Source organism: Podarcis pityusensis (assembly GCF_964106645.2).
Source record: "Podarcis pityusensis genome assembly, chromosome: 16".
Classification (NCBI taxonomy): Eukaryota; Metazoa; Chordata; class Lepidosauria; order Squamata; family Lacertidae; genus Podarcis; species Podarcis pityusensis.
The window spans coordinates 31137531-31150326 of NC_138041.1; the positions used below are offsets into that span (position 1 = coordinate 31137531).

Below are 12796 nucleotides of genomic sequence, written 5' to 3' on the forward strand. Positions count from 1 at the left end.
TTCCGACTAATAGGGATTGTGATGGTCAAACTTCTGTTGACAGGGAAATGTTGGAGGTTTCTTTTCATTGATGGCCCTTTACTGCACATCCAGCTGTTACTTTGAAACTTGAATGACATTCGGATGAAGATATTTTTGTGCGCTCGATTCAGTTGACAACCATGCTTCGAAACTCTTTATGGGATGACAGAAGGTAGCGCCCACCTAATTGCTGGCAGTGGAGAGAGCTTAGAAGCGCCAGGGGCAGGCTCCCATGGGAGGAATCATCTGAGCATCCAGACAGGTTTCCACAAAAGGAAGCTAGTTGGGGGGGGGGGCAGTGGTACTGTTGCCAGGTGCTGCCTGTTGAAAGGTGACTTAAGGCAGTGGTTTCCAAATCCTGGAGCTCCTCCACAGTTGAATCAGGTGTCTCTGCAAGATCAGCAAGGCAAGCTTCTCTTCTCAGATGGTGTCCCTTGTTGACAATCTTTTCCTGCGATGCACAGCTGCAAGGCATGGTTGGGCACATTTATTTCGTCTAAGGGGGTTGGCTGTCGCCTCCTCTGAGCTGAGAGCATACTCTAAAGGCAGGAAGACTGAAAACCACAGGGTTATGATATATAGTCCCATTCTCTATCTTCCATTGTTTGCCAGCCTTGCGCTTGTCTGATAACCTCTTTTTGTTGTTGTTCAAAAGACTTTTTAAAAGGCTGTGTATATGAGAAATAAGCAGATTTTAAAAGCAGGGAAAGTGTTTAAAGTTTATGGGCGAGCGAAGGGCTCAAATGTTACTAGTAGCATGAATCTTATTTTAGGGGGAAGTGGTGGAGAGTATAGAGCAGGCATAGGCAAACTCCGGCCCTCCAGATGTTTGCGACTACAATTCCCATCATCCCTAGCTAACAGGACCAGTGGTCAGGGATGGTGGGAATTGTAGTCCCAAACATCTGGAGGGCCGGAGTTTGCCTATGCCTGGTATAGAGGGTTGTATGCAACAGTAGTTCTACTCAGAGTAGATCCACTGAAAAGAATGGGTAAGGCCCTTTCCCCCTGTGTCGCAGGGCCTGGTTGAAAATCCAGCTCAAGCTGCTATTGCCCTGGGGTGGGTATTTTAGTAGGATTGTGGCAGGCGAGTCCAGCCCTTGCTGTCTGGATTGGGGGAGCCCATGCCTGCTATTTGAAACACACACTCATAAATGTGACCCTGCATTTAATGCAATGTACTTTGTTTTCTTTAAGTTATTTGTTTTAGAATATTTATGTCCTGCTTTATAGCAACAGGAGACTCTGAATAGGTAAAATGCAAGGGTACAAAACGATGTCATGACATACGTATATGGAACAACAAATACAAACTTTTGTTAACACAACGAGAAACAATATTAGGCTGAGAAGATCGCACATGGGTGAAGGGAAGTAACGGGAACAGGGGGAGGAAGGTATAGGGCACCATTTGGAAAACTGTTAAAGATATATATGTGATTTAAGAGGTTAAGAACAAGGAGTTAAAAGAAGGAGATTGACATGCATGAAAAGCAAAGTCATGTTCTTGTTTGTATTATGGTTTATTTTGGTTGTAAAATCCTCTGATGTAAATTTTTAAAAAACAATAAAAATTTAAAACTTCAAAGTGTTGTGCAAAAGGTTCTCGAACCAAGATCAGACCCTGGTCTGGGAGAGGAACAGAAATGACATGGTGCCCATGTAGAATCAAGCTTATTAGGGTAGTGTTTCATGTTCCCATCCTTGATTCCAAGGGAGTGAAGCTGAGCAACTGGATTTCACAGTGGTCCGTGATGGAGGCAAGGCTTCCCTTGCTGGCAGTTGCCAGGCAACAGGTTGCACCGAAGTCTTCTGAGGTGAGGGAGTTGGGCTGCCTAGCTGGTTCATGCTCAACCTGTGATGGGAGCCATGTTAGTTTGGTCCTGAACAAAATAAGGAGGTAAGGAAGGTCTCTATAACCAGAGAGAGAAGATATATGTTTGCTTTCTTGCAGTACAGACATCAGCCAAGACAAGAGCATGAGTAATTATTGTGTTGAACCTTAGGAACACAGAGGCTTGAACTCTGTAGTGGTTATAACTAATATTAAACGCTGGTAAAATGACAACGAGGCAGCCGGCACCTATGTTGAAAATGCGGAGAATTCAATTAATCTTCGTTGCATTTTTCAGGTGGATTAGAATTTACAGTCTATTCTGTGGTGAAGGCTAAGAGTGAATGAAAATAAAATTAGAACACTAATGTGAAGGATGGGTTGTGCCTCAAAGTTTGCCAGCTTACGATATAAGCACTGTAAATAACTGAACACCGATATTTTACAGTGTGGATTTTCCTCCATTGTGGGATGGGAGATGCACTCTGTGGGCCAAACTTTCCTGTGATTTCCAAGGGAAGAGACAACGAAGAGTTGTATACTCAACAGTGAATGCAATTGGCAAACCAAACAACGCCTTGGATATTTCCACATCAGTTCATGATTTTTTTTTTAGTGTGGTGGTTAGAGTGTTGGACTAGGACCTAGGAGAGCATGGTTCAAATCCCCACACAGCCACAGAGCTCACTGGGCTGGTCACTAACCTACTTCACAAGCTTGTTGTGGGGATTAAATGACGGATAATAATAAAAATAAAATAAAATTTTATTTATATCCCGCCCTCCCCAGCCAAAGCCGGGCTCAGAGCAGCTAACAACAGTACAGTGATACAACATTCTAAAACCATTTCATTATAAGATCAGTTCAAATCAGATTAATGTCAACCATTGGGCTAGAGTTCTGTGAGGATTGCCAGAAGAGGGGGTCAGGCTGTGCCCTGGCCAAAGGCCTGGTGGAACAGCTCTGTCTTGCAGGCCCTGCGGAAAGATGTCAAGTCCCGCAGGGCCCTAGTCTCTTGTGACAGAGCGTTCCACCAGATCGGAGCCACAGCCGAAAAAGCCCTGGCTCTGGTTGAGGCCAGCCTAACCTCTCTGTGGCCCGGGACCTCCAAGATGTTTTTGTTTGAAGACCGTAAGTTCCTCTGTGGGACATACCAGGAGAGGCTGTCCTGTAGGTCCAAGGGTCCTAGGCCGTATAGGGCTTTAAAGGTTAAAACCAGCACCTTAAACCTGATCCTGTACTCCACCAGGAGCCAGTGCAGCTGGTATAGCACTGGGTGAATGTGATCCCACAGTGAGGACCCCGTAAGGAGTCTAACCACAGCATTCTGCACCCGCTGGAGTTTCTGGGTCAGTCTCAAGGGCAGCCCCAGAACCATGTACATCACCTAGAGCTCCTTGGAGGAAAGGTGGGAAATAAATAAATAAATAACCTAATGGACATACTTTTGCATGTAATTTTGCCTAATGTACACATATTTATTTATTTTTTGCAAGGCAGTTCCTCCAAATATATTGCATTTTCATTTGCTTTCACTAGCACATTCATTTTTGTGGTGTTTCCCTTAACGCAAGCAATTTTTGAGGGGAGGCCGGAGAGAGCCGCACCGTACGATTCGGAGCAGTGCGAATTTTAAAGTGGCAGCTTGTTTTTCAGTTCACATACTGTTTTTGGAAAGCACAAATTGCATGAACTGAATCGGATCTGTCCCTTGTGCCGAGGCAGCATTTTACTATTAGCTAAGCTAACAACTGCTTTTCCGGGGGAGCTATTTTAACTAATAGCAATGAGCTGTGTAGCATAAGCCATCTTTTGAAGCATACCTTGAAAGCAGAAAAGAGGGAGAGCACAAGAGGTCGAGTAAATCCAGTGCTTCTGTTTCTTTCATTTTCTTCCTTTTTTATCTTGTTTTAATCTCAATCACCCTGTTGTTGATGCCCTACATAAAGTTGTTGTTGTGGGGTGGGTGCGAGTGTGTTTTAAGAGCTTTGGCTGCTTTAAAAAGGGAGGGCAACGCATCTCAGTTTGTGTTATAGCTGCAAAGTATAGGATAGGTTATAAATAGCTGAATAAAGAACAATTTCTGCTTGTTAGACTTTGTGCACCAGATGCCAATTTATACACCGGCAGCTTAAATTCCCAACGCGTTACATTTAGTTTTAATGAGGTTGTACCCAGCCTGCTTTCGGTTTGCAAGGGCCTATTGGGGTGTCTCCCCTGTTCTCGGACAAAATGAAATGCGGGGAAATGGTTGCTCATCTGCTGTGCAAACACTCCATCCTATGATTATATATGTGTGTACGTGAGTGCATACATGTATGTGTGTGTGCTTATCTATATGATTTCCTACAGAATTGTGTGTGTGTGTATTATTTTTTATCTTAAACGGGAAAGAGCAGGGGGAAGAGAATCGTGCATAAAAGGGACAAGGCAATTCTGAAAGCTTGGATAGAATTAAAATCTTGACTACAGATGTACTTCATTTGTCGCTGGAGAACTGCTTCTCCACCACCACCGTTGTAAATAATAAGTGAATCGCTTGAGTGAAATACTGCCTGATATGATCTCATCCTGACGTCCAGCCTAATAATCCCAGAGCAGTTTGAGGAATTGCCTTTCTGTGCTGGCAGGAAGGGCTGAAGGATGTAGAGAGTGAGCCATCTAATGGCAGCTCTGCAATTCTTCCTTTGCTACTTCATAAAAGAAAAAGAGGAAGATGGGGGGGGGGAGAGATCCTTAAAACTGTTGCCTTGTCCAATTTCCTCCCCAGTCCACTCGAATTTGACATGCTACTAGCAGCATCTGCTAGCTTATTTCTAAAACTCCGTATCGAGAAAGAAAGCTAAATCCCATAAATGCCTTCCTTGCTTGGAAGCCAGTTCATCTCTTAGCAGCAAGGGCGTGGCTGCTCCCACACCAACTCTGGTAACAGCTGAAGGAAGCAAATCACGCAGACCTTGAGGTAGAGATAGATGCATCTTGTCAACTTTGTTTCTCATTTTCCCAACCTTATGTTCAGTTGGCCCCATTCCCTCAGTGGTTTGTTTGTTTGTTTGTTTGTTTGTTTGTTTGTTTGTTTAGCTCATGCCTGCTGTATATCCACATATCCACCTTTTGGCATTAGTGGCCTTATGCCAAGTCTACTTTTGGGAGAAAAGTTGTTTAGGCCAGCTGCTTTGTAATCTGGTTTAGTCAATTTCACAGTCCCATTTTCTTGGATAAAACTTGGGAGAAATTTAGGAATATTGAACCCTTCCTTCCTCGTTAAAGGTAAACGGTAAAGGGACCCCTGACCATTAGGTCCAGTCGTGGCCGACTCTGGGGTTGCGGCGCTTATCTCGCTTTATTGGCTGAGGGAGCTGGTGTACAGCTTCCGGGTCATGTGGCCAGCATGACTAAGCCGCTTCTGGCAAACCAGAGCAGCGCACGGAAACACCGTTTACCTTCCTGCTGGAGGGGTACCTATTTATCTACTTGCACTTTGACGTGCTTTCGAACTGCTAGGTGGGCAGGAGCAGGGACCGAGCAACGGGAGCTCACCCCATCGTGGGGATTCGAACCGGCGACCTTCTGATCGGCAAGCCCTAGGCTCTGAGGTTTAACCCACAGCGCCACCCACGTCCCTTCTCCCTCATTACAAGCATTCATATGATCATTCTGGCTCTGGCTCTTGGTCTCCCTGCCTTCCATCGTCTCAGTCCCAGTTGGTCCATCTCACTCTGTTTTGTCTGCACCAGCCTGCCTCAAGCCTGGTGCCCTCCAGATGTTTTCAACTGCAACTCCCATGTGCACCAGGCAACATGGTCATGCTGACTGCAATTGATGGGAGTTATAGCCCCAAGCATGTGAAAGGCACCAGGTGAGGAAGAGTGGTCTAATCTGACAAAAAGTGGGTCTCCAGGTCCCAAGAATTTTTCCCAGCCCTACCTGGGAAATAAATAAAACTTAATGGATTTTGGCATGCAAAGCATGAACTCTCCTACTAAACTGCATCCCATTTCTGTCCTTAACCTATATTGCAATTTCCCCATAGCGTTCATGCTGTGGATTGACAGCTTAAAATCCAACATTCTCCTATTCTTTTCCTCTCCTCTAACTCTTTTTCTTTTGCAAGAGCAGAACTCTTGTTGTTTCCCTTTTAACTAGGGATGTGCCTGCGTGATTCAGGATGTGGCCCTGGCTTGTGGCTTCTCTACTGTCCCCTGCTCATAACATACAGCAGTGAAACACAAGATGAGGCCCTGCCATGCGTTCACCTGCCCCTCCTGGTGGGGAAAGGGTGAAACAAGCAGTGTGTCAATTCTATTTTTGGTTGCTGGCCTGCATGTTGTGTAACGTTTCTCATTGCGGTCCCAGCCAGCATGGCCAGTGGTCAGTGAATTGTTATCTGGCAAAATCTAGAGGGATGTAGGGTCCATGTCTTCCCCACCATATTTGAGCTTGATAAATATTGGAGAGCAATTTGATTTCTCAACACAGGGCTTTTTGTGTTAGAAAACTGATAGCCTGTTTGCTCTGATATCCAAGTACTGCACACTTAGAGTTGTATACAGCATTAGTCATTTTCGGAGTAGATGCACTGAAAGGAAAGGAAATTACTATCTTAGATCATTTAATTACAGTCTGAGTAAATGCCATGACCCCTGTATCCAGGAGTGATTTGGACACAAAGTTGAAGGCTGCAGGGGAACTGGATGGGGAGCTAGTCTGGGTCAGGTATCAGAGCTGACTGCAGAAGACAGGGAGGCTGTTGGGCTTGAGACGGTTGGACAAGAATTCCCAGAGGAACCTCCCAGGCCATCAAGGCCTATAGGGACCCGGGACCCTCATAGACAACTTCCCTTGAAGAACCAAATGTCTCTCACTGCACATCACCGGCCCAGCAGTGCTAGAAGTCCACCAGGAGGGGCGGCTATGGAGCAAAGGAGACTTGTCCATCTTCAGTCCAGAGGGTTGCTTCTTTAAGGCTCTGAAGTTATTTGGACTCAAGGGGGTGGAGCCTAGAGGAGGTTGTCTCCAGACACAAGAGGCCCAGTCTGCTCCCAGTCTTCGTCAGAGCAAGTTGCTCACTTACACCCATCAGTGGTCCAGTAGCCATGCCTCCAATCTTGCCCCTTTCCAGGCAGGTTCTGCATCAGACCAGAACACAACGGCAGAACTTAAGCTGGACAAAACCCAAACTGAACTAAGCTTTTGTTCATTGGGGACTGACACGTTGTGTGTTTTGTGCTGTAAACTTGTACATATGCACAATTGTTGGATGGTGTGCTGTTGCCGTGAAGATTGAATTTTGCCTTCAATACGTAGGTGTATGCTGAACTGTGCTGTACCCTGGGGGCTTCATTACATTCCACGCTTTGATTCATATTTTCAGCATCTGTGAATTTTTTTTAAAACGTAATTGGCTTTGTGTACCACTTTCCCAGTAGAATAAAAGCAGCAATGGTGTGGATGGGAAATAACTAAGATGAAGTGGGATGCGGGAGAGCTGTTTTGTGATGGCTAGATGTGAACTCACTCTTGAAATGTCCTGTGGCTTGTTGCTGAAACAAACGTGTATGAAGAAGTTAAAAAAAGAGAGGAAAAAAACCAATCTCAAATTGCTGTTGACTCATCAGGGCAGACATGAGTGGGGTCAGCGTAAGTCCTGACTACTGTGGTTCGGATGCATATCTGAACTCGGCAGGTTCTCATCCAAGACAGGGTGGCGTTGTTCAGAATTTAATCAAATGTGGGAGGAAGTGCTGGAAAGCTCTATTGTATTTCCCTTTGTTCAAAGTACGCGCGTGCACACACACACACACACACACACACACACACAGAGAGACTTGGATCCAGAAAAGCACAAGTAGAGTTTGAAGGCACATAGCAAGACTTCCTTGCACCCTTGGTTCTGCAGCCTCTTATGCCTCTGGGGGAAAGAATCAGCAAAAATTTGCACACTTTGGTACACATGAGCAGTGGCTCTCTGAATATTGTCCCTAGATAACAAGCTTTTGCTTTGTTTTTGAACAACTCAAGGGGTTGTATCCAGTGTTGCGACAATTAAAAGCAACTTACTAGGTTACTTGTTCTGCTGGTGAAGTGTTTTGCACCAGTGGGTTGCTGTTGTTGCGCAAGGGAATGCATAAGCAGCATGCTGGTAACTTTGTTGCACAATAGAATGCACAATGGGTTGTGCAGTGGGTTTCTGCTAGTGCAACTGTTGCATTGCATTCCTCTGTTGTGTAGCATGAAAACTCCTGTTGGATACAGATCTTTGTTTCCTTTTTCCTTTTGTAGCTCCTATTAACCTTGTAAAAAAATTCCTTTCTTTTCTTTTTCGTAGTTTGTGGGGGGGTGTTCCTTTTTATTTTCCTCTTTAAACAGCCTTTTAAATAGTGACTTGATTATTATTATTTTAAATGAGTAATTGACTGATCCCTGAACTGAGGGTTGGCGGGGGGGGGGTGTCACTGTGGGGAAGGGTTGCACGGAATTTAAACTTAATCAAAGATATGAGTTGCCATTTTGCAAGGAAAACTCTTCTCTCCACCCCTATTTTTATCTTTTAGCACCACCAAAGGAGATGTAATTTGGTATTACGGAAACAAAGGCGGCCCAGAACCTGTCTTCTTAAATCCCGGTGGGTTATATCAAAAACTGTTGGAATGTTGGTTTATGTTACAGCAGTGGCATGTGTTTGTGTGTGTTGTGTGTGTGCTTGCACAGTCTTTGTCCTGAAAAGCGGAATCCCATGAAAGAGAGCTACTGGATCTTTGTAAGAGGAGTCTCATTCAACGGTGCATTGGCTACATGTGGAGTAAACTGGCTTTATAAATATCTCAAATAATATTTTTTTTAAAAATACCGATGAGTAGGGCGCTTAACTAAAACATGGAAGGCTGTAGCCTGAGGGCTTGTTCTAATAATTACTTTGCCTACAGCAGCTTGCAGGGGAATTCAGGAGTCAGGCAGTGCTGAGGCATACTGCTGATGTAGTATATCATTTTGGAGGATCTTCTTTCAACATAACTTAGAACTAGATACTTCTAGTGCTGGAAGGGACCTTGGACGTCTATCTAGTCAAGGGATGGGGAATCTCCAGTCCATGGGCCAATCTTGGCTCAGGACAGGGAGGGACCTGTTTGGCCTGCAAGAACCCACACCCACCTGTCAATCAGCAACATCACTGGGGCAGGTTCGGCACTGGCAAAGCTGCAGGGAGCAGGATTAAACCTTCCTCCCATCAGCTGATGAGCTGGGGAGTTTAGTCCTGCTGGGTGCTGATTCCCTGCAGGGAACATGCTGGTGAAGCAGAACCTCACTGCCATGCATCGACGTCCCATAGCTCAGTTGGTTGGAACATGGTGCCAATAATGCCAAGGTTGCAAGCTTGATTCCCATATGGGACAGCTGCATATTCTTGCATTGCCAGGGGTTGGACTAAATGATCCTTGTGGTCCCTTCCAACTCTAGAATTCCATGATTCATGACTTGGGGCTTTATGTCAGGTTGACTGGTGGGATTGACTCTGGTCACCATGTCAAGGCCAGCCTGCAGGGTGGAAACAGATAAAGATCTGGCCCATAAGATTCCCCACCCCTGATCTCATCCATACCCCACCCCATTCAATGCAGAATCTACAGTGCAAGATGCAGAGTCCAGCATCTCTGACAGATGGCCATTCAGCCTTTGTTTAAAGGTCCCCAGAGAAAAGCGAACCAACTACCGTTTAAGACAGTGATGGCCAAACTTGGCCCTCCAGCTGTTTTGGGACTACAGTTCCCATCATCCCTGACTATTGGTCCTGCTAGCTAGGGATGATGGCACTTGTAGTCCCAAAACAGGTGGAGGGCCAAGTTTGGCATCACTGGTTTAAGATCCTCTGTCAAGCAGCTCTCACTATTAGGAAATTTCTCCTCCTGCCCAGCCAGAATCTGCTTCCTTGCCATTTCCACCCCTTGGTTCTAGACCTGCCCTCTGGAGCAACAGAGATGAAGTCTGCTCCATCTTCTAAACAACAAACCTATAAGCTCGTTCCGCATGTTCATATCCCACCATCCCTCACTTGCATTGCACAAAGCTGTTTTTTAAAAATAAAAATACATGCTACTTAACTAAACGTAATACATAAAATGTTAAAATGGATTAAGGCCAAACTTCAATTGAAAATGTCTTCTGGAATTGGGGAGCCTCCAGTAGGTGCAGAAGTTCAACAGGGATGGGGCTGTCTGACCTCAACAGGAAGAGAGTTCCACGAATTTGGGCTCACAATACTGAATGCACAGCTCCTGCTGGATACAAGCTGTTCATCCATGCCATGAAGGACCTCTTATGAGAGACTCTCCCCAAGACCTCAGTGATCAGGCAGGGATATAAAAGTATAAGCAGAGCATTAGAAAGTTTGTAGGCAAATAAAATGGGGACACTGGCCACATCTGCATGCAGTGCAAAGCCAAAAAAATTTATGGCATAATATGCCAGGATATGCATGAGTTGTATGCAGGGGCACGCAGCTGATTTGCAGCCACATTGCTCGGCAGTTAACCATAGTTAACTGTGTGCAAGTCCAGAAACTATGGTTAATGGCTTCGGAACAAGCCAGAGTGTAAAGCCAGCTTCAAAGCATAGCTTTGTATCCTGATTTCTTTTGAAGCTTGACATTTACTATTTCATTACATTTATACACCATTTGAGAATAAAACAATAATCACAGGGAGGGAGGGACGGACGGGCTGCAAAGGAGCATGGCATCTCTGTACCTGGCATCACAAAGGAACCTGGCATCACTCATAAGGTAAAGGTAAAGTGACCCCTGACAGTTAGGTCCAGACGTGGCCGACTCTGGGGTTGCGGCGCTCATCTTGCTTTATTGGCCAAGGGAGCCGGCATACAGCTTCCGGGTCATGTGGCCAGCATGACTAAGCCGCTTCTGGCGAACCAGAGCAGTACACAGAAACACCGTTTACCTTCCCGCCGGAGTGGTACCTATTTATCTACTTGCACTTTGACGTGTTTTCAAACTGCTAGGTTGGCAGGAGCAGGGACCGAGCAACGGGAGCTCACCCCGTCGTGGGGATTTGAACTGCCGACCTTCTGATCGGCAAGCCCTAGACTCTGTGGTTTAACCCACAGCGCCACCCGTGTCCCAGGCATCACTCATATCCTGGCTTATTAAGGTAGTAATTTTTACTTAGAACTACATTCATGGCCACTGTATGACTTTCTTGGTAGAGGAAGAGCCACCTTAATTTTGGAGCTGTTGTACTTTTTGTCTTCCACTCTTGTACAGTGGTTCCAACCCTACCCCCTCCTAGCCAGGCTGTTGCATGAGTTTTCAGAATGGAAGCAACCTAGCCGTTGACTTGAAAGGCTGCGCATAGCTCAGTGGCAGAGCACATGCTTTTCATATGGAAGGTCCCACGTTCAGTCTCTGCATCAGCCTGAGACCTCAGCGAGGGCCCCCAGCAGTGTGAGAAGGAGGCGCAGTACAAGGCGGCTACTTAAGTCCGCAAGTTAAAAATAAATCCAGGGAGACCAAGGGGATTCAAGCCCTGTCTTTTCCCTTTAATTAAAAGGGGGGTGTTGAGAATTCTCGGCGCATCTGACTTTGTTTTTGCATGCCTTAATGCCCCATTAAGAGATCAGTGATCACTTATTCACACCGTGCCACAAAGCTGTAATGCAAGAATTGGGTACCCAGAGGTACTGCCGCTGACATCCCTGATCTTTCTGCATCAACGACGAGTTCATTCTGTGCTAAATGTGGCCTCCACGGGGAGAGTAGCTGATGTTGGAGGGTTGTGGGATAGATCATTATATTACACAGCTAGTGCTTATTCTTCTGGATTATGGCCAGCAAATGTAGGGCAGTGCGAGAGAGAGAGAGAGAGAGAGAGAGAGAGAGAGAGAGAGAGAGATCTCTGCTGTCAACCAGTGTTGCTGTGCACCGTTAAGGACCCTATTTGAGAGATGTGCCGTATGCGTTTAAAAGGGGATAAAGTGCCTTTCATTAAGCCATATATGCAGCTCTTTCGGCGTGCCAATGCCTTGCAATCTTTCGTCTGAAGAAAGTGAGATCCAATCCGCTGTCATCATTGTGTAAGAACATAGGAAGCTGTCTTAAACCAAGTCAGGTCTGCTAGTTCTGTATTACACTGAGTAGCAGGGGCTTTCCATGGTTTCGGACAGGGGGTCTTCCCAAGCCCTACTGAAGGATGCCAGAGATTGAACCTGAGACATTCTGCAATCCACAATCTACCACTGAGATGCAGCTTCCCCCCGGTATCCTGCATCCTATCCCTGGGGATAAGCCAGAATGTTAGCGAACTTTGGAGTTGTATCCTTCCAAGTTAGAGTAGGCCGATTGAAATTAATGAACCTAAATCAACCATGTCCATCAATTCCAGTGGAGCATGAGACTCTTCATTTCAGCATTGTGGGTTCAAGCCCCATGCTGGGCAAAAGATTCCTGCTTTGCAGGGGGTTGGACTATCGTGGTGCCAACTCTACAATTCTATGGTTCTATGGGTCTACTTTGAGTAGGACTGGCTTTGGATGCAAGCTTTTTTCTTTAAGTTACGAGCAGAAACTGCCACAAATGACTACAGCAGCATAAAACCAGCCTGTGCGTTCCACGGCATTGATGTTACCCTAAACTAGGGTTAGCCAATGTGGTGCCCTCCAGAACCACAATTCCCATCATCCTTGACTATTATTGGCCTTGCTGCCTGGGATGGGTAGGAGTCCAACAAATTCTGGAGGGTACCACATTGACTACCGTGCCCTAGATGTATACACTTCACTCTTCTTGTAAATAATACTCTATTATTACTATGATGCTGCTGATTATATAATGTTCTTCCATGTACGAACTTCAGGGCTACATAGATTGTCCTCCCCCCGAGCCACTTTTTATGCCAGGCCTGTGAGATATTTTAGAATGAGCAAGTGTAGCTT

At 45.7% G+C, this 12796-nt stretch overlaps 1 protein-coding gene across 3 annotated transcripts in view; it reads left to right on the top strand.

Moving 5' to 3' along the window:
- The window catches only part of TANGO2 (transport and golgi organization 2 homolog), a gene marked incomplete at its 5' end in the record, with an annotated part of 95072 nt that overhangs the window by 67830 nt on the left and 14446 nt on the right, over nt 1-12796 (top strand). For all 3 annotated transcript variants that reach the window (XM_080985244.1, XM_080985246.1, XM_080985245.1), the window contains one exon: nt 8410-8480. In XM_080985244.1, the coding sequence (XP_080841370.1) occupies nt 8410-8480 (71 nt within the window). The remainder of the gene's footprint in view (nt 1-8409; nt 8481-12796) is intronic.